This window comes from Bufo gargarizans, chromosome 5 (genome assembly GCF_014858855.1).
Source record: "Bufo gargarizans isolate SCDJY-AF-19 chromosome 5, ASM1485885v1, whole genome shotgun sequence".
NCBI classification, from domain to species: domain Eukaryota; kingdom Metazoa; phylum Chordata; class Amphibia; order Anura; family Bufonidae; genus Bufo; species Bufo gargarizans.
This window is the reverse complement of record NC_058084.1, coordinates 463,124,167-463,147,353: the sequence shown is the minus strand read 5'-3', so window position 1 is coordinate 463,147,353 and position 23,187 is coordinate 463,124,167. Positions and strand designations below refer to the sequence as shown.

Below are 23,187 nucleotides of genomic sequence, written 5' to 3'. Positions count from 1 at the left end.
TGCTCTGTGGTCAGTTGATTACCGCCATCTACTTGCATGTACACAATCGTAACCGACTGACTGCCTGACCCTTAGCAGCTTCCGTAGTGCCAGATACCAGCATAAGACTAGGTAATCTGATGGCTGCACTGGTCATGCGGCCCCCCCCCCCTCGTTGTTTGGTGGTGCTGTTGCACGACACTATGGCTGATGTATACGATAAATGTTATGTTCTGCCCTATGAAGGGGTTGATGCAACCCAAAAAATATGCTGGCTACTTTGTTTATGAAATAGCGCCACACCGGTCCATGGGTTGTGCCTGGTATTGCAGCTCAGCTCCACTGAAGCGATTGAGGTCCCTAAATTTGTGTCTGCGGCACATATCGCCATCTGACACCCACATATCACTCTATAGCCCCCTCCTCTCTCCCCGTGGAGGGCCTTACACCCAGCAGATGGGAGGGGGTGGCTCCAGCCCTGCTACCCGGCCTGTTCCTTATGTGCAGGCTCCGAGCTGCAGACTTTTTTTTTTTCAGTTTTTAGAAGCTGCGATGGATATAAAAAGCTCATGTTAGATTTTTATAGCTTCTATATAAATCTGCTCTATAAGTAGATTTGATGGATGAGGTCAGTGACAATCACAGACACATTTTCCATCTCTGTGTGTCAATAAATGGTGCCCACCTGCCTACACCCTAGACGGGCATAAATGACTCCCGAGGGATAGACTTTAGGAGATACTGGTAGAACAAACTCAGCTGATCCTGCGCTGGCATCAAATTTTACGAGACACACAAAGCAGCAGGATTTAGATCACTAAAGAATCTGTGGTTCAGGCAAGGCACAGGGGGGCACCGGGATACCAACATCAGTAAATCAGGCATCATGTAAATACCCCTACATTGAGAATACTCCCATCTCCTATCAACGTGTGCCACCACTGGTTTCCTGAATTAAAGGGCTATACAGAGAGCCTGGGCCCCTTTGGCACTGCTCAGAGATTTCTATCACTGGAAATTTGACTTTTTTCTTTCCCACAAACCCATCTTTATTACTTTCTTCCACTTTCTGCAATTGTATTCAGGTCAGGCGATCTGCTGCGACATAGATTTTAGGGTCCTTTCACACGTCCGCAAAATGGGTCCGCATACGTTCCGTAATTTTGCGGAACAGGTGCGGGCCTATTCATTTTCAACGGGCCGGAATGTGCGGTCGGCATCCACATTTGCGGATCCGCACTTCCGCTCCAAAAAATAAATAAAAAAATATAACAATGTCCTATTCTTGTCCGCAAAAGGCATTTTCTATGAGAGTGTCCGTCGATGTGCGGTCCGCAAAATGCAGAACGCACATTGCCGGTGTCCGTGTTTTGCGGATCCGCAAAACACATACGGACGTGTGAATGGACCCTAACAGTGTAGCAAACCAAATGCATTTAGCTCACCGATCGGGGACTGTCTAAACTGGAAGCAACTGTAGCAAACTCTCAGCTGTGCAAAGTATTAAAGGTGCTGTATGAAAGTTAAAAAATCAAAAATAAAATCTTTTCTATTGGCAGTGTATGGTATTGCAAAAAATGATGCTGCGCTGTAATACCAGATGCAAAGGTGGCGTTGCTTTTGTAATCTCACGCAACTCCTGGTTGCAGAGGTCTCGTTCGGCTGCGTAGTGGCCATGTCGGCATACTGCATCCCAGCTCCCGTCATCAGCCACTGCACGATGGATTAAGCCCCTGTTTCTAGACACAGGATAGCCCATCTACAGTACAACCCCTTTAAAGAGATGTGCACACTAACCTCACGAGGCGGCTCATCCCATAGCGTGCGGCATAATGCAGCGGCGTGTTATGCTGGTAGGGTTCCCCATAAGAAGTATTGGGATCCAGGGACTCTTTCAGCTGTGGGTTGCTCTCGTAGATTTGATAGGCCAAGTTCTCGTCCCCGTTGATCAACGCTTTGCGGAACTTGGTAGTGGCGTTTCCCATTGTGGGCTCGGGACCGGAGCTTCTCTACCCGATTTTCAACCTCTTGTCTGGTTGATCCAATGCATAGTGCCCGCTCTGGAAAAAACAACATAAAAAGCAGAATCAGTAAGGGTCAGTTCACACATATCAGATTTGCTTTCTCCAGGAAATACACAAAGAACCTGGAAGATAAAGCCGCACCGAAATATGTGGATTTTTGGTGCGGACTGGATTATACAAAATCTACAGGAAATCGTCAGTTGCCGATTCGCGATCAACAGTTTATTGCGGATTTAAATCGCAACCAACCCGTGTTGTCAATTTCAAAACCCGCACCAGTTATTTTTGGCACAGAAAACGTATGCAGCCCTTAGAAGGGACTGGTCATTCACCGGCCTGGTGCTGCAGTTCACTATGAACGTTACCTGCGCAAATCCAAACGGAAAATCCGCAACATGTGAACTAACTGCAAACCTATACTGTGCAGCACTGCAGCTCACCAACATGTTTTTTTTTTTAAAGAAACATTAACCAACTTCTCATGTGTAAAATCTCTGCCTCGCCAGACTGGGTAACGAGGGCGTTTCTTCGGGCAGCAATTCGGAGGCAAGGTTTACGGATCAAAGCCTTCACGTCATCAGATCCTGATACTTAGAAACCATACATACAGACTGCATGAGAAAGAGATTTTAAGCAACATTTAAAAAAAAATATATATATATAAAAAAATTCTCCCCCCGGCCGTCCGCACAATGTAAAGGTCACGGATGCAGACAGAGCAGGTCATCAGCTTCAAGTGCTGTCTGAGATTTTTTTTTTCCCCATGTCTGGAAATCTTTATTTTTAACAATTCCCACCGACGCTTTGCTCTTGAAGAAACCTTGTGATCTAAATGGCGTCTCGCAGAGGAGAGCGTCAAGGTCCGGCTCCCTCGATTCAGCCCTCGTCAGGTGCATCGGCTTTTTGGATGGATGATTTACGACGGTTAATAGGCTGAGAGATCACAGGGACCTTGTAAAAAAATAAAAAATATATATATATATACATATATATATATATATATATATATATATATAAAAAAAAAATAATGATCACAAAAACAGCGGGAAACGCAATAACACGCTAAAAGGTAAGAATAGCAGAGACAGGTGCCAAAATGAAGAGGGTAATTGGACGGATTTACACCTAATTTACCCCAAATTGCAGCCCAAAGATCTTTATATCTCAGGGTGAGGCGGTAATTCTCATTCGTTTACAAAAGTAGGACAAGAAACCAGGAAATTGAACCTCTCAAAAAAAATAAAAATAAATGAACAACAGTACAAGGTCAGAAACTGGTCAGCCATGACGGGCCCGCAGGAGGGTTAAAGCGCCAGACAACAGCACATTGGGCTGTGTTCACATTAGGCTACTTTCACACTTGCGTTCGGAGAGGATCCGTCTGGTGTCTGCACAGACGGATCCGCTCCTATAATGCAGACGATGGTATCTGTTCAGAACGGATCCGTCTGCATTATATTTCAGAAAAAAGTCTAAGTCTAATTGTTAGTCAGACGGATCCGTCCTGACTTTGCATTGAAAGTCAACGGGGGACGGATCCGTTTGAAATTGCATCATATTGTGTCAACGTCAACCGGATCTGACCCCTTTGACTTACATTGTAAGTCTGGACGGATCCGTTTAGCTCTGCACGGCCAGGCGGACACGAAAACGCTGCAAGCAGCGTTCGGGTGTCCGCCTGCTGAGCGGAACGGAGGACAAACGGAGCCATACTGATGCATTCTGAGCGGATCCGCATCCACTCAGAATGCATTGGGGCTTACGGATCCGTTCGGGGCCGCTTGCGAGAGCCTTCAAACGGAACTCACAAGCGGAACCCCAAACGCAAGTGTGAAAGTAGCCTTAACTTTGTGTCTGAGGAGACTTGGAGAACTGTATTACAAGATCGGAGCTCTGTAGAAATATACAAAGAAATTATAGGGGAATTTCCATGTGGGACGCCGCTTGCTGTTTTCTGGCTGCATATTTGTCACGATGCCTCCTTTGTGTTCCCTTCTCAGAACGTCCACCTCATGTGTCCAGTGCTGGTGGTCACACATGCTCAGTAGCTGTTCTACTCCATATATGGCTTAGGAGTCGCTGCTCGGCGGCTATCTGGGACTCCTATGTGTACATATATCACGTCAGTGTTTCTGGGAGTCCACCGCTTTCCCTTTGGCCGACTCAATATATGAAGTCAGTGCTATGATGAGGATGAAGGGAGGTTTCCCCAAGCAGATAACAGTACTTGGGGTTACCCCTGTGTATTGAACGTTTATTTTAAATTTGTAGAGCTAGGTCTTAAAACCAGGACCTTCTGTATGAGAGCCACAGAGCCCACTGGTATTAATAGGAGGATTTTCTCTGACTAAAAACCTCAGGTGTATTTTCCCCATGGCCAGATTACAGTACTTGGGGTTACCCCTGTGTATTTAACTTGGTCTTTTATTTTAAATTGTTAGAGCTAGGTCTTAAACCCAGAGCCTTCTGTATGGGACACACTGTTAAAAAGTGAGCCACAGAGCCCACTGGTATTAATAGAAGGGGTTTCTCTCACTAAAAACCTTAGCTGTATTTTTCCCCATGGCTAGATACCTCTCTATATATACACGTTGCTTTTTTTTTTTTTTTTTTTAAAGAGGATAAATGCAGAAACATGTTTTTTGTGAATGCAAAAAAAAATGCAATTGCCCAAAATAAATTACAATAATGACAAAAATATCCCTTATAGAAGGAGAACAATTAAAATAACGGAAGCACCGTCTCCATCAAATGACGGAAATGAATGCCTGACAGACCACACCGACTGTAATGGGATCTGGGGTACATTAGAAAATCTGACATTTTACTGGACACAAAAAAAAAAAAAAACGCTGCATGCTGAGATACTGGGAGATTTATCAAAACTTGTGTAAAGTAGAACTGGCTTAGTTGCCCTACCAACCAATCAGATTCCACCTTTCATGTTTCAGGGTTCCACTGGAAAATAAAAGGTGAAATCTGATTGGTTGTTAGTTTTCCCTTACAACAGTTTTAATAAATCCCCCCCACTGTGCCCTGTATATCTACCACAAAGCTCCTGAGGGATCCTCCGATACAGATGTGGGGAAATCTAACATGGACTTCGGTGCATGTAATCATCCCCCCCATCTGTCAGAGCATACCGGCTCTGTCACATACGGGGGTCTTTTTTTCCAGAAAAGGATTGAGATGATTGGTCACCCCCTCGTCACCATTTCCCAGCGTCTGGATCACAGCATCAGTCGCGCTAAACACGAAGATATCAGTAAAGTCCCCATGTTACCCAGTCTATACTGGGAGCGCTTCTTTAGCAAAACCCATTACACGCTGCAGCAATGGTGACCATCACTACAGAGGAAGGGCTGTTAGATTTCTGACAGATGAATAAGGTTTCCGTCAGAATAGCCATTTTCTCTGACTGACTGTTCCCAGATACCATTGTGGGACAATTCCTCGGAATGCTCTTCAGGCTCCGCAATCTCAGGTCTACACTGCTTTACAGTGAAGCGTTGCACGCCTACTTCTGTCATGGACAGGCCTTCCACCCGGGTCAGATATTAGTTCCATTTTTCAGTTATGAAGAGGGAACCACAACCACTGGCAGTCATAGTGACATGCAGGGTTTTAGCCATCTGGACTTTTTACCAGGACGCAGTTTTGTCTGCCATGTTGCTCAGCTTCCTTCGATATACACAAGGGTTGGGAGTAGACTGATAAAGCTTTTGTTGTTGCCCATAGCAACCAATCACAGCACAGCTTTAATTCCGTATTCTGCTCTTGAAAAATGAAAGGTGCGCTGTGATTGGTTGCTGTGGGCAGCTTCATCAGTCGCCTCCATTATTCCACCTGTATACGAGCAGGGAGTCGGTATTGCTATATCCTCCGCTTCCTGCTCCTAAATTACATTTAATGATGGCCGAAACCAGGCGTCTACAAATGGAGCTGGCCACACACTGCCTGGTAGACAAGGGGACATGGTGCTCGGTGGCCCCTCTCACTCAGCTCATTGGTTGGATACTGGAATTTGGATCCCCACCAATCTGATATTGATGCCTTATCTTTCATATAGGCCAAAAATATTAGCAGTCTTGGAAATCCCCTTAAGGGTCCATTCACACGTCCGTTGTTTCTTTCCTGATCTGTTCCGTTTTTTGCGGAACAGATCTGGACCCATTCATTTTCAATGGGTCCTGAAAAAAATCGGACAGCACAATGTCAGATTTTTTTTCAGGACCCATTGAAAATGAATGGGTACAGATCTGGTCCAGATCTGTTCCGCAAAAAACGGAACAGATCAGGAAAGAAACAACGGACGTGTGAATGGACCCTTAAAGGGAACCTGTCACCCAAAAATCGCCTATTAAGCTGTTTACAGTACCTTATAGTGCTGTATAGTCGTTTCCTGATGCACTTTTTGTTAGTTTTGCAGCATGTATGCTCAGTCAGAAATCGATGTTATATTCAGCTGCTGCCCCGTGCTTCAAGTCAGGCTTGAAGTCACGGGGGCAGCGGCCTCGGCGTCTTACATGGCCCTCTCCCCGCCCCCTGCCTCTGTGACTGACAGCCGAAATCCGATTCCGGGACCGCGCTCAACGGCCGCATGCGCAGTAAAGGGCGGCAGGAGCGCGGTCCCGGCTGCCGCGCGTACTACGCGCCGTCTTACTTTCGCCGCACTGCGCATGCGCCCGACATCCTGTATCAAACGCGCCCGCGCCCGGCATCTGGGCGCGGGCGCGTTTGATACAGGATGTCGGGCGCATGCGCAGTGCGGCGAAAGTAAGACGGCGCGTAGTACGCGCGGCAGCCGGGACCGCGCTCCTGCCGCCCTTTACTGCGCATGCGGCCGTTGAGCGCGGTCCCGGAATCGGATTTCGGCTGTCAGTCACAGAGGCAGGGGGCGGGGAGAGGGCCATGTAAGACGCCGAGGCCGCTGCCCCCGTGACTTCAAGCCTGACTTGAAGCACGGGGCAGCAGCTGAATATAACATCGATTTCTGACTGAGCATACATGCTGCAAAACTAACAAAAAGTGCATCAGGAAACGACTATACAGCACTATAAGGTACTGTAAACAGCTTAATAGGCGATTTTTGGGTGACAGGTTCCCTTTAAAGAGGACCTCTCCCCTCTCCTGACATGACAGTTTTAGTAACTACTTGCATTCATCATGTAAGAACACTTCTGGAGCACCTGTTCTTATGGCTCTTTCACACTTGCGTTGTTCTTTTCCGACATAGAGTTCCGTCGTCGGGGCTCTATGCCGGAAGAATCCTGATCAGGATTATCCCCATGCATTCTGAATGGAGAGAAATCCGTTCAGGATGCATCAGGATGTCTTCAGTTCAGGACCGGAACATTTTTTGGCTGGAGAAAATACCGCAGCATGCTGCGCTTTTTGCTCCGGCCAAAAATCCTGAACACTTGCCGCAAGGCCGGATCCGGAATTAATGCCCATTGAAAGGCATTAATCCGGATCCGGCCTTAAGCTAAACGTCGTTTTGGCGCATTACCGAATCCGACGTTTAGCTTTTTCTGAATGGTTACCATGGCTGCCAGGACGCTAAAGTCCTGGCAGCCATGGTAAAGTGTAGTGGGGAGCAGTATACTTACCATCCGTGCGGCTCCCGGGGCGCTTCAGAGTGACTTCAGGGCGCCCCACACGCATGGATGACGTGATCGCATGGGGCGCTCTGACCTCATTCTGGAGCGCCCCGGGAGCCGCGCGGACTGTAAGTATACCGCTCCCCCGCTCCCCACTACTACTATGGCAACCAGGACTTTAATAGCGTCCTGGCTGCCATTGTAACACTGAAAGCATTTTGAAGACGGATCCGTCTTCAAAGCTTTCAGTTCACTTGCGTTTTTCCGGATCCGGCGTGTAATTCCGGCAAATGGAGTACACGCCGGATCCGGACAACGCAAGTGTGAAAGAGGCCTAAGTTGTGCCATTCCTGTATTATTTCTACTAGAAGTATTTTTTTTTAAATCAGATAATTTTTATTAAATTTTTAAAGATTTAATACAAGTACATCAACAACCCGCCTGTCCCACCCACCCCCTCCCCTAAGCACGACCATTTAGAAGACAAAAGATACAGTCCATATCAGTTGTTGGTAAGTCCAATTGAAGACATCACAGTCCTTCTTCTGGTATATGACATATGTCGCTGAAGAGCTTCAGTAACTCAAAGTATGGTCACATGACGTCCCGTACTAGAAGTTATTAATTAATTAATTGCTAGTAGTTTGCATAGAAGGTCCAGATGGGTGTTATCCATTGGGGGGGGGGGGGGGGTGTCCCTGCACAGTCTACACTGGCAGCCCTGACTGCATAGAGTCAGACTATGCAGGGGACCCCCCCCCCCCCCCAACTAGTAACACCCATCTGGACCTTCCCTGTAAACATCACAGAACAACAAGGATAGATGCTGCAGAATTGTTCATGGGAAGTGCACGTAGCTACTAAAAGAGACATGTCAGGAGAGACAGGGGAAGCTCTGTTTAAAGGGCATCTGTCAGCAGTTTTGTCCCTATGACACTGGCTGACCTGTTACATGTGCACTTGGCAGCTGAAGGCGTCTGTGTTGGTCCCATGTTCATATGTGCCTGCTGAGAAAAATTATGTTTTATTATATGCAAATAAGCCTCTAGGAGCAACAGGGGCATTGCCATTGCACCCAGAGACTCTGCAACTCTTGAACCCTCTGCAAAGGAAGTAGCAAAGCGCTGTACCGCATGAATAAAGTTGACTGGCCAAATTTCTAGACACAAATCATCACACATCGTGCCTGTTCAATCTCCAGCCACCCCATGTATTAACGTCCACATGAGACGCACAAGACGAGAATTTAAAATTAACTGGACACAAAAGTGGCGCAGCCCCAAAAATGATTTTAAAAAATAAAATAAAAACAAAAGCAAATTAATAAATCTAATAAATCTATATAAAATTATAAAATGTATTATTTAAAAAAACAAAATAAAATTATTAAAATAAATATAAAATCTATAAAAAAAAAAGTGTTAAAAAAAATTATATATATATATATATATATATATATATATATATATATATAATAAATCTATATAAAATTATAAATGTATTAAAAAAACTAAATCAAATTATTAAAATAAAATATAATAAATCTATATAAAATTATAAATGTAAAAAAAAAAAAAGTGGTTTGGGAAAATGTTTTTCTCGCCCCCTTTTTTGAGGCCCGGTTGCACATACATTTCTATAACTTGGGAAGAGTCCAGCGTGCGTCCTCAACGGGACATCTGCATATTTTCCTTCATTAAGTGCACAGCGTGGCACATCTTCCAGGAGAGCAGCAGTTCAGTCAAATGTGTTTTTTTTTTTTTTGTTTTTTTTAATTGCTGTGATTCTCACCCTGAAAGCAGCAGGATTGGCACCATGTGCAAGCAATGTGGAGAACGAGAGGAAAGCCACAAAAGAAAAGTGACGGGAGAAAGAGAGCGCTTTACAGTCTGCCAGCTGATCCGCAGTATCGCCCTGGCTGCAAATCAGGCAGCCGTCCACTGGCGCCAGAACATGGCATTCACCGCCTCCATCTGACGGCGACAAACAAAAGACCGGACAAGAAGCCCCGAGCGGGATGAGGCGAGAAAACCTGTACATTTTCTAATAGATTATTTTTATTGTATTTTTTTAAGGAAATATCGGTGTACAGCCCCTGCCAGGACCTTCCTCTTCAAAGGCTACAGTTCTCCTTGGCGTGACCATCCCATTAGGGCATGCACATGGATGCACGCTGAACGTATGCAGCGGTTTGTATACATTTGCTATCGCTTAAAAAAAAATAAATAAATAATGGATACGGGCAGCATAACGTTTTTTTGTACAATCTTGACTGACGGACATGAGAGGAAAGAACACAGGTAAACGTATTAATGCAGACCTGTAGGCTGAGGAGGAGACCAGGAGATCAGCCTCCAGCTCCATGAAATACAAAACCCAGTATACAATTTTTTATTTTTTTGCAGGATACAAAATGATGGACACGAGAGGGGAAGGAACTAGTACACGGTAAAAACCATGATTTTTAAGTTCGGGTAAAAACATGTATTTTATACAGACTTGTAAGCTGAGGTAGAGACCAGGAGATCAGCCTCCAGCTCCATGAAATACAATTTATACATTTTTTTAAAATTTTTTTGCAGGATACAAAATGATGGACATGAGAGGACAAGAAAGAGCACACGGTAAAAACCATGATATTCAATTATTTGGCTGAAAACATGATGCATTCATGCAGGCTTGTAGGCTGAGGTGGAGACCAGGAGATCAGCCTTTGGCTCTATGAAATACAGACCCCAGTATCCTTTTTTTGGGGGGGCAGGATTTGAAATGACAGACATGAGAGGGAAGAGAGAGTACACTGGAAGAACCATGATCTTCAATTCCCGGGGTAATACACAATGTATTCATGCAGACTTTGAGGTGGAGACCATGAAATCATGAAATACAGAACTCAGCATACATTTATTTTTGGAGGTTCAGAAAAGATGAACATGAGAGGGGAGGGAAACAGTACACGGTAAAAAACGGAATCTTCAATTACTTGGTTAAAAAAAATATGATGTGTCCATGCAGGTTTGTAGGCTAAGAAGGAGACCAGGAGATCAGCCTTCAGTTCAATGAAATACAAAACCCACCATACATTGTATTTTATTTTATTTTTTGCAGGATTCCAACTAAGGTCTCATGCACACGAATGTTTGCGGCCCATGCCCATATTGCAAACAGTTAAAATGGGTCCGCAATCCGTAAGGAGCGATGCAGAGGCCCAAAGCAGAAGCCCAGTCCATTGAGCACTACGAAGGAAGAAGTGCTTCCATGAGATCTCGGTCCGTGATTCCGCACCACAAAACATAGAACACTAGTGCTGCAGCTATCGGCTATTTATTGTAATCCAGTATTCTATCGATTAATCGTTGGAGTACAGTACACTAATAACTAATTAAAAGAACGTTTTTCTTTATAAAAACTCATCAGCTGCCCCCCCAGTGCCACCAGCTCCCCCTCCTAGCCATGTCCCCAGTGCCAGCAAAATAAAATACTTACCTCTCCTGTAGGGGCGCCGCTCCACAGCTCGTCCATCATCTTCTCCGTGCAATGCACATCGTCAGGTCATAGTTCACGTAAGCGCGCACTGTATCAGGAGGAAAGTGCGGTGCGGGCCGGCAGGTGACCACGGAGCATGAGTAATAGCAAGCGCTTCACTCACGCTCTGTCGTCACATGACGCAAACAAATCCTCTATGCAAAAAATTTGCATCGAAGATTTCTTTGTGTCGATTCAATCAAGTACCGTAATCGTTTCAGCCCTATAGAACACGTTCTATTTTTTTGGGCGATGCAGACTCAATTTCGTGGATCGCAAACCTATTCAACTGAATGGGTCGACATCCGCAAACGGCCCGGTGCCCATGCGTTGCGGACCGCTATTTGCGCAGGGCGCACATGCTTGTGTGCATGACCCCTAATGAACATAACAGGGGAGTGAAAAGAGTCCATTGGGTAGAATAAAAAAAATTTAAAAAAAGATCTTCCACTTTGGGTAAAACATGATAGATTCATGTATGCTTTTAGGCAGAGAAGGAGACCTGGAGACTGCAGCTCACGAGATACAGATCCCTCTAAGGCCTCTTTCACACGGGCGTCATGTTTTTGGCGGGTGCGTCGCTGGAAAATGTGCGATTTTTCAGAGCGAGTGCAAAACATTGTAATGCGTTTTACACGCGCGTGAGAAAAATCGGCATGTTTGGTACCCAAACCCGAACTTCTTCACTGAAGTTCGGGTTTGGGTTCGGTGTTCTGTAGACTGTATTATTTTATACAGAATGCATAGTACAATAGGGCTGGAGGGGTTAAAAAACAAAATATAATAATTTAACTCACCTTAATCCACTTGTTCGCGAAGCCGGCATCTCTTCTGTCTTCTTCTTTGAGGAATAGGACCTTTGATGACGTCACTGCGCTCATCACATGGTCCATCACATGATCTTTTACCATGGTGATTGGTCATGTGACGGACCATGTGATGAGCGTAGTGACGTCACCACAGGTCCTTTTCCTGTGCACAGCAAAGATGAAGACAGAAGAGAAGCCGGGCTGCGCGAGTGAGTGGATTAAGGTGAGTTTAGTTATTTTTTTTTAACCCCTCCAGCGCTATTGCACTATGCATTCTGTATTAAGAAAGCTATTATTTTCCCTTATAACCATGTTATAAGGGAAAATAATAATGATCGGGTCTCCACCCCGATCGTCTCCTAGCAACCGTGCGTGAAAAATCGCACCGCATCTGCACTTGCTTGCGGATGCTTGCGATTTTCACGCAGCCCCATTCACTTCTATGGGGCCTGCGTTGCGTGGAAAACGCACAAAGAGGAACATGATGCGATTTTCACGCAACGCACAAGTGATGCGTGAAAAATCACCGTTCATGTGCACAGCCCCATAGAAATAAATGGGTCCGGATTCAGTGCGGGTGCAATGAGTTCAACTCACGCATTGCACCCGCGTGGAAATCTCGCCCGTGTGAAAGGGGCCTAAGTGTACACCTGTGGGAGGTACAGGACCAATTTTCTGCGCTTTCTACCTCCTCATTCAAGTTCAGTAGCTGCAATGGGGGAAACTTTACGGTCATGCCATCCGCAGCCTGTCCTGCTAATCGGGTAAATCCTGTTGGCATGCGTCCATGTGTGTCACTATACGCTTACTCTAGCAGCCATCAAAAGGGACTTTCTTTTTGTAATTTGTGCTCCCTCTCTCCCCCCCATCCCATCTATTCCTATGACCGCCTGATGATCTCATATCAGAAATACAACCGTCGAGTCACTGAACTGTTAGACTGCAGCCAAGTGCGGTCACCGAGTCGCCTCCACAGAAGGGTACTGCTGAGCGTTGCATCCACAGCCATGATTTGTGTCCCTGTAACCTACAGGTTCTGGGAAATGTGCCCCGATACCCAACCGTCCCATAATGACGGCTGGAGTCCTTGATAAGTCTGCTTTTAATCCGACTGAATGCTAATTACTCAGTGCAGGGCACATTGCTCCCACTAAGGCTACTTTCACACTAGCGTATTTGCTGGATCCGGCAGGGTTCAGCAAAAACGCTTCCGTTACTGATAATACAACCGTCTGCATCCGTTATGAACCGATCCGGCTGTATTATCTTTAACACGGCCAAGACGGATCAGTCATTAACTCCATTGAAAGTCAATGGGGGACGGATCCGGTTTCTATTGTGTCAGAGTTAAACGGATCCGTCCCCATTGACTTGCATTGTGGGTCATGACGGATCCGTTTTGCTCCGCATCCCATGACGGAAAGCAGACTGCAGATTTTTGGAGCATTCCGTTCAGTTCCGTTGACAATGAATGGGGTCAAAAAGGAAGCGTTTTTCTCCAGTATTGAGATCCTATGACGGATCTCAACACCGGAAAATAGAAACGCTAGTGTGAAAGCAGCCTAAGAAAGGCACAGAATCGACGTCTTATTCGTTTTATAGGAGACACACAAGACGGTCCTGGACCGGACGTTCGGAATAAGAAAACCGTTCATATCTTACTTCTAAGCTGAGACATAAATGAATGAAGGCCCAAAGCCTCAGGCTGCACTACTGAGAGATTATAATGACAACAGGTCCCCCTTCTGTCTTCAGAAGTATAGTCTCAGTTTTTGGTCATGGAACGTCCCTTCTCCGCACTAAATTTGGGCCAGGAATGGTGGGATCCCAGATGTGGATACCCCCCATCAATCAAACTTTTGCCATTCCTTTTAAATCCTGGTTACCCCTGGAGAGCGGTCTGTACTTCATGGAGCTTCAGTCAGATCTCCCGCACTTCTCCTCAGACTACAAACCTTATCTTATCTCTTTCCCCCGTTATTTCCTCTCCCCCCCTCCAAAAAATAATAATAATGCTTGCTGTCAGTGAAGAAGAACATTTTTGATTACATCCTGTGACTAAAAACTTGAACAGACTCAGAAGGGGTTAGCTGACCTCAGACAGTGATGGACTGTCGATCGGAGTCAGATGGGTGCGGGACCCACCTCTGGGTGTGAGTCCCATCCCTAAAGTGAAGGAGAGCACAGAGGGCTCTCCATTTACTGCTATGGGAGTTCCGAAAATAGCAGAGTGTACTATCTTCAGGACACAATATCAATATCTGATTGGTGGGACTCCGACTCCTGACAATCATCTGTTTGAGGGGCTGCAGCATCTTCCTAGTATAGTTGACTGGTGCCAGCTATGCTCTCAAATGGGTATCCCCATCACACAAAGTGACTGCACAGCTCCTGGCCCTTCCACCCTTTTTTCCTGCCGTCAGCCCCATTCGCTTGAATGGATCGATGCTGCAGTTCCTCACAGTGGGTCCTGAGGCCTTCCCACCTCTGGGACCCACATCTCAAGGATGATGCCGTCTTATGACCGCTGTGAACAGAGAGGTGCTATAAACATATACAATGAATGTCGAGGTGGGAGTAACCCGACAGAGTAAACCATCAAACTGCTATCCTCCCAATCTTTCGGACTGCCATCTTTGCAGCACGCCCTCCTGACCATGTCATTACCGCCCCTTTAAGATACTGAAACCAGTGGAGAACATATCCTCGCAGCTAACATTCGGCCTGGCTTCAGCAGAGATCCAATTGAGGTAATGGGAAGACGATATAACTCATCCCCGACTCTGGCCCTCCGCCATGGAGATGATGTCTCTGGCAATGATGGAGGAGCCTTGTACCTTTTCTCAGACCTGTGGAATTTCGCATTTACAGCCAGACAATAAAAAGGGAATCCATCATCCTTTTTTTTTTTTTTTTCTGTGGAAAGGACTTTAGAGAAGGAAAAAAAAAAAAAAAAAAAACACAAAAAACAAATAAATAAAAACATTTAAATGGAGCCAACGCTGTCCGCGCCCAGACAATGCAACATCGCTATTCTGGATATCACACACTCTGCGGTGGAGCCTGGAGCTTTATATTGGAGCCTCATCATATACTCACTTTTGAGATTGCTGCTTGCTGTCAGTGAATGAGAACACTTTAAAGGGTTATGCCCATCTTAAATATTAGTGGCATATCGCTAGGAAAGGCCACCAATGTCAGATAGGAGCGGGTCTCACCTCTGGGACCTGCAACCATCTCCAGAACGGGCTGCTCAACGTGAAGGAGAGTGCGCTGTGCGTGCACACATACTTTTCATTCACAGTTTCCAAAAATAGCAGAGCGAGCGAACGCTGCCATTTACCGAACTCTCACCGACGTGAAAGGAGAACGCACCGCGCATGCACGGCCACATCTCCATTCACCTCTAGTCGGCTGCCTCAGAAGAAGTACATACCACACAGTGCAGAACAAAATACCGCCCCAGCAGAACCAGATACCACAGTACAGCACAATATACTGCCCCAGCAGAACCAGATACCACGGTACAGCACAATATACTGCCCCAGCAGAACCAGATACCACAGTACAGCACAATATACTGCCCCAGCAGAACCAGATACCACAGTACAGCACAATATACTGACCCAGCAGAACCAGATACCACAGTACAGCACAATACACTGCCCCTGCAGAACCAGATACCACAGTACAGCACAATATACTGCCCCAGCAGAACCAGATACCACAGTGCAGCACAATATACTGCCTCACAGCAGAACCAAGATACCACATGTACAGCACAATACACTGCCCCCAGCAGAACCAGATACCACAGTACAGCACAATTATACGGCCCCGCAGAACCAGATAGCCACAGTACAGCGCCAATATACTGCCCCAGCAGAACCAAGATACCACAGTACAGCACAATACTACTGCCCCAGCAGAACCAGATACCACAGTACAGCACAATATCACTGCCCCATGCAGAACCAGATACCACAAGTACAGCACAATATACTGCCCCAGCAGAACCAGATACCACAGTACAGCACAATATACTGCCCCAGCAGAACCAGATACCACAGTACAGCACAATATACTGCCCCGCAGAACCAGATACCACAGTCAGCACAAATACTGCCTCCAGCAGAACCAGATACCAACAGTACAGCACAATATACTGCCCTGCAGAACCAAATACACAGTACAGCACAATATGCTGCCCCCAGCATAACTATATACCCACAGTACAGCCACAATACTACTGCCCCAGCAGAACCAGATACCACAGTACAGCACAATACACTGCCCCAGCAGAACCAAATACCACAGTACAGCACAATATACTGCCCCAGCAGTACCAGATACCACAGTACAGCACAATATACTGCCCCAGCAGAACCAGATACCACAGTACAGCACAATATGCTGCCCCAGCAGAACTATATACACCACAGTACAGCGCAATACGCTGCCCCTGCAGAACCAAATACCACAGTACAGCACAATATGCTGCCCCAGCAGAACCAGATACCACAGTACAGCACAAAATACTGCCGCCTTCACCACAGTGTTCAACTGTAACCGTCCTAAGGCCAGTGATATTGTTTAGCACCTGATGCGCCTAGCATTGAAGGATTTATCCAACCCCAAAAATGCCCCCCCAAATGCACAGGCCCCCCACACAAATTGTACTTGCCTCGCTTGCCGGCATCTTTGTCGCTTCTGATGTCCACACAGCCGCCACTGCATCTCCCCGACGCATGGATCAAAACATCTGCCCACCGGGGTGGGGGATTGTCATCCACTAGGAAGGCTCGTTCCCGTCGCGGCCTGCGATTGGCGGCCCCCCTGTCGCCAGATGTTTTGATCCGCATGACAGAGATGCAACGGCAGCCGTGCAGGCATTAGAAGCAACGTGGGTGCTTGGGAGCCAGGTAAGTACAATCTGTGTGAGGATCCCGGGCATTTTTCGGGTTGGATAACCCCTTTAATTATTGTATCACAACAGTGGATCACAATATTCTGTACCTGGCCAGCCCCAGTGAGGAGGGCATGGGTTGAACGCCCCCCCCCCCCCCCGCCGCCTCCGGGCATAAGTGCTCTGGGAAATTGTGGTCTATGGCCAATCCGCCCCCGATGCAAACAGCTGGATAGGGAGGTCGCTGGTCACAGATTCCCTTCAAGCCTGTGTGTCAACCATGATAAGAGGATTCACTGACAGCAAGAAGAGATCTTGAAATTGTTACAACATATATTAGAAATACGTAGACGGTTTCGCTACAGTATGATTATGGTGTCATCTTAGCTACTTACCAGTGCCAGGAGGGCTCATGCGCCAATGTTCACCTACCTACTGCACTACACCCGACCTATCAGAGAGTGATGGCATTTCTCAGTGATAGAAGACGGGATACCCCTTTAGGTTTAGTCGGCCCTCATTCGGGCTACACGTTCCAGTCCATGCTCTCCCATGGAGGCTGTCCCTCTATTCTGTCTCAGTAAGGCGCTCTTAGGGTTAAATACCCAGTATTGTTTCCTGGCTGCAGAGCGCTGGAGGAGCCAGACAAAGGGGAAGCGAAAGAATGCAGCGCAGGAGACAGGACAGTGGGACGGGGCAGAGCTGTGTACACAAAACGGCTCCCAGCGTTAAACATGCCGGGCTCGGGAATCTATGACGTGTCCTATATACCTCCCGAAGCTGCCACTTACATCCTGTCAGTGAATAGCGCTGCCTTAAAGGGGAAATGCAGGGCAGAGTCCCCCATGTAAATCACAGAAACACGAAATAATCCCTCTGGTGCAGTCCGTGATTATGGCGCCGCTTATCTCAGTGCTGTTTATTGCTCTAAAGCACATACCAAGAATAAAAAAGGAGCAACTTTGCAAATTACCTGCATGAAAAACCTGTTACCGTTCTGTGCCTGCAGCTGTGTCTATGCAGAACTATGCGTCTCCATGGTGACAGAACACAAACAGACTTTTTTTCAGATCCTGCATTAGCATCTTACTCCTTCCTAACATACATTTGCTATTTTGGGAACAGACTGAAGGGAGTACTGTATGACTGCAGGATCAGACTACGCAAGGTTTGTTTGTGGTCTGTTACCATGGAGACACATAGGTCTGCAAAGCAGCTGCAGACAGAAAACGGTAAGAGGTTTTTCATGGAGACAGCTTTTTAATTTTCACTGCAGATGCTTCGGAGCAATGCTTTTCCCATTCTTGTAGAGACTCTAGAGATGGGAGTAGTAGTTGTTGTCAAAGCAACACCCCCCTCAGACAGGGCTCTAGCGCCAGCCCAGTCTGTGTAATATGGCGCACTGTACTTTGTTGCACTGGTCTTGCTCTACATTTGGAGGCCAATATGACATCCCTCTCCCCGAAAGCACGAGCAGAGAGCCCTAAAACATTATAAATAAGCAGGCGCGGATTCCACGTCCGATTTTTTCCAACTTATTTTTTCGGCACAAACCCACAGGCCGATGTGCACATACATCCGTCTCATCGCCTGTGGCACTACGGGGTAGCCTTATTCCACAAGTGGATGACAAGGTCTCCAGAATTGGAGGGCAGCAGAAGGCATTTTCCTGCTGGAGTTTACCTTTAAGCGATTTTCCCTTCCTTACAGATAGGAAGTTGGAATCACCTGATCCGCACGCCTGTGAGCGATGACTGGAGGAGATTACCAAGAACAAAGCGGGCATTAATAATACAAGCGGCTGAAGCCGATGTATCATAAACCGCTCACCTTACCAGGAGGGACACGCCCCATCCACTCTGCCTGGTCATAAATCGTCAGCTATGGCAGACTGCTTTGTGACCAATGCAGAGGGCACCGGCGGCGCATCCATCACCGGCAGCGAGCAGTGACAAGGTCCTGATGAGTCACCCATGGCAGTCATATGCCCAGCACTTGGCACCGGGCGCGCGCTGCACCTTTTACCTCATTATAAGAAGATCTGTTACATTTTCCATTGACGGGAAATAGTTTGCTTTTAACCCCTTTTGTGCCAGTCCCAATGTATGGGTATCGCACCCCTCCATGTGTGGATGGCCTTGCCAGGGAAGTAAGAAGCCATACAAGCCTGAAGATTGGGAATATGTATGACCTGTGTCAAGAACTGGAGGCGCCGTCAGTCGCAGTCACGACCACGGAACCGTACCGGACACCTGTCGGGCAACGGCAGTATATCGGCAGATTGCAAATACAAAGTTGCAAAAACACGTCTCTATGCAGGGAAAAATGGTGTTTACGGATTCTACAATGACCTACACTGGCATGTATGACCACTGAGGAGTGCTCATACAGTGATCACTGGGGGGCGCCATCCAAGCAGTTACTCGTAAGACAATGAATAGAAATTAGGTCGAGCCAGAGGGAAAGAGGGGCGCGAGGGCGAGCGAGAAAAGAGAGAGAGAGAGAGGGAGCGAGAGAGAGAGAGAGCGAGAGAGAGAGAGAGAGAGAGAGAGAGAGAGAGAGAAGAGAGAGAGAGAGCGGGGCGAGAGAGAGGAGAGAGAGAGAGAGAGAGGCGGCGCGAGGGCGAGCGAGAAAAGAGAAAGAAAGAGGGAGCGAGAAGAGAGGGCGGCGAGGGCGAGCGAGAAAAGAGAGAGAGAGAGAGAGAGAGAGAGAGAGAGAGAGAAGAGGCGCGAGGCGAGCAAGAAAAAAGAGAGAGAGAGAAGAGAGAGAGAGAGAGAGAGAGAGAAAAGAGAGGGCGCGCAAGGGCGAGCAAGAGAAGAGAGAGAGAAGAGAGAGAGAGAGAGAAGAGAGAGAGAAGAGAGAGAGAGAGGGCGGCGCAAGGGCGAGCGAGAAAAGAGAGAGAGAGAGAGGGGCGGCGCAAGGGCGAGCGAGAAAAGAGAGAGAGAGAGAGAGAGAGGGGCGGCGCGAGGGCGAGCGAGAAAGAAGAGAGAGAGAGAGAGAGAGAGAGAAGGCGCGAGGGCGAGCGAGAGGAAAAGAGAGAGAGAGGGGGCGCGAGGGCGAGCGAGAATAGAGAGAGGGTCGCGAGGAAGAAAAAAAGAGAGAGGCGCGAGGCCGAGCTAGGGAGATAAAGAGAGAGCGCAGAATGATTGAGGGAGAGAGAGCAATACAGATAGAGAACACAAGTGAGAACAAGAAAGAGCACAACAGGGAGAGAGACTGAGCAAGAGAGAGGGCGAGATTGAAACGGGGAGAGAGAAGTATGAGACAGAAAGAGAGATAGTGAGAGACCAAGATATCTAGAGAGAGACAAAATGAGATTGAGAGAGAGTAAGAAAGAGGGCAAGACTGAGGGAGAGGGTAGCAGAGAGCACAGGCAAGACAGAGAAAGAGTGAGCTGGAGAGAGAGCAAGAGACAGACAGAAATAGAGACAAAGGGGGTCATTTATAAAAATGGTGTAAAGTACAACTGGCTTAGGTCCCCAACCAATCAGATTTCACCTTTCATTTTCCAAAGGAGCTGTCAAAAATTAAAGGTGGAATCTGATTGGCTGCTATGGGAATGTAAACCAGTTCTACTTTACACCCGTTTGATAAATGACCCCAAAAGAGCCCAAAAGTGTGAGAGAGGGCGAGACAGAGAGAGAGAAACTGAAAAACGGAGAGCAAGAGACTGAGTGAGACAGACAGAGGGTAAGAGCGAGACAGGAAAGACAGAGATAAAATGTGTCAGAAGGTCAGATGGAAACAGAGATAGCAAGAGAAACCAAGACGGAGAAAGAGAAAGAGCGAGTCACAGAGAGAGAAGGAGAGAGCGCTAAAGGGGAATAGACAGAAATAGTGTGAGAGAGGGTGAGACTGAATTAGAGAGAGACCAAAAGAACAGAGACGGAGAGAGAGACCACTGGGCGTTCTCGCTGCTATAATGGTGCAGTGTCACCTACTGTCACTTACAGCCTCTTTTCTTCTCCATTCACAGACAAAGCAAAGATAACAAGTCTGTGTTTTCTCCTGCAGCCTCCCTCCATGGCTCCCAGGATGTGACTGGAGAAGAAAGCAGGCGATCAGAGGGTCTTGATCTGTCGCTTTGGGACAGTACATGATTAGGCCGGGCCTGGAGACCACGCAGCATGAGCGCACACAGGTACCTAAGAGACCACGCGGTATGCTGCCTGGTTTGTAGTCTGGGGACGTCGCTCTGCATTGGAGCTGCAGACACAAGACGGTAGGAGATTTCCATACAGTTTATAAAGCTGCCATAAAAAAACTGAGCGAAACTCAACGTTCACACATACACTAGGTTTCTGAACAATTTTCAAAATCACTGCTTGCTCTAATTGAACAGAAAGCATTCAATTAACTGTGCCTCTTGCTTATGCATCTGAAGTCACTGCCACCCACAACTACCCCCATCCCCTCAGGACCACACCCGCCAACATACCCTAAGTACCCATACCAACAGGCATAACGAGCAAACGCGTTCTCTGGTTTCACTATGACTAGGCACACAAGGCGACAGGTTTGGTTCTAGTAAAACTCACACCCATGTGCCCCGCCAGCTGAATGGCAGGAGTGCAGAGCTGGCAGCACTGGCATCTGGGTCACCCGGCCCGTAACAAAGCCCTGCCCTCTGCATACACTAATCAATCAGACAATAGCGAGCAGCTACCAATGCAAACATTCACGTACTGGGATGTTGCGTATGTGCAGAATATGCACATCAAAGAGGGGGCTATTGCACTGAGGACCTCCCCTCTATGAGCAGAACAGAGAGCCCCTACGGTGGACTCCATGTATTACATGGGTGGCTATTTATTTCAATGGCTGGCATGTAGTACTACTTTTCCCCTCTAGTAGGAAGGGTCGGCACTCCGGGCCAGCCTACCGTAGGAAGGGTCGGCACTCCGGGCCAGCCTACCGTAGGAAGGGTCGGCACTCCGGGCCAGCCTACCGTAGGAAGGGTCGGCACTCCGGGCCAGCCTACCGTAGGAAGGGTCGGCACTCCGGGCCAGCCTACCGTAGGAAGGGTCGGCACTCCGGGCCAGCCTACCGTAGGAAGGGTCGGCACTCCGGGCCAGCCTACCGTAGGAAGGGTCGGCACGAGACTGCGCCAAGGCCTTGGCTGACAGCACTCCGCAGTCTCACAGTGCCACAGAGTATACCTCTAATGCAATCTACTTGACAGGTGCGACCAAGGTGTCCCCAGTGATGAACTACAGACTCTCTACAAGCTGACATCTAAGGAGACTGGCACAGTAGTATGAGACTGGTACACAGAGCTCTACATGGCACATAACTGCTGAATCACTCTGCCATACAGACAATATGCTGTACATGATATATGAGATAGGCATAGCTGCTGGCATATAACTTGCATAAACTTCTACAATCATTGATTGGCATGGTATAAAGAGCCACCTCACCCAAGGCATGGCACTCACAACGTCTACACCCATACACAACAAAGACAGTGCCGAGACCTCGGGTGATAAAAGGGCACGTGTGCAAACCCATCCCTCACCCTAAGGTTGGCAGTGTGCATCTCCCAGCTCTGACAGGTTGGCACAGTGTGCAGACCCTTCCTATGCTAAATGGACACAGTGGGCGCACACACATTGGCCCAATACGCTGACCCTTCTGTGGTAGGTTGGCACATTGTGAAGACCCTTCCATCAACAGGTTGGCACAGAGTGCAGTCCCTTCCTATAGAAGGATGGCACAGTGGGCAAGATCCTATGTGAGGATGACAAATTGTGCAGACCCCTCATATGGCAGAATGGCACAATGCACAGATCCTTCTTATGGTAAATTGGCACAATGAAGAGTCCTTTCCAATAGTAGATTGGCACAATGTGCAGAACCATAATAAAGCATGTTGGCACAGCACACAACCCTACCTCTAACAGGCTGGCACAGAGCAGACTCTTTATATTACTTATTTCTACACATTATACTATGCCATGGGTACAATAATCCCCCAGACATGAGACCCCCCACAACACCGCAAGTAATGAGCAGAGACCCCCAGACATGAGGAGAGACCCCCACAACACCGCAAGTAATGAGCAGAGATCCCCAGACATGAGCAGAGACCCCCACAACACCGCAAGTAATGAGCAGAGATCCCCAGACATGAGCAGAGACCCCCACAACACCGCAAGTAATGAGCAGAGATCCCCAGACATGAGCAGAGACCCCCACAACACCGCAAGTAATGAGCAGAGATCCCCAGACATGAGCAGAGACCCCCACAACACCGCAAGTAATGAGCAGAGACCCCCAGACATGAGGAGAGACCCCCACAACATCGCAAGTAATGAGCAGAGACCCCCAGACATGAGGAGAGA

General features: G+C 47.5%; 1 protein-coding gene across 1 annotated transcript in view; it reads right to left on the bottom strand.

The window, feature by feature from the left end:
- ANKIB1 (ankyrin repeat and IBR domain containing 1) overlaps positions 1–23,187 on the bottom strand; it is a 124,298-nt gene that overhangs the window by 98,994 nt on the left and 2,117 nt on the right. Inside the window, exon 2 of the mRNA XM_044295872.1 lies at positions 1,777–2,039. Within this exon, the coding sequence (XP_044151807.1) occupies positions 1,777–1,964 (188 nt within the window). The 5' untranslated portion in view covers positions 1,965–2,039. The remainder of the gene's footprint in view (positions 1–1,776; positions 2,040–23,187) is intronic.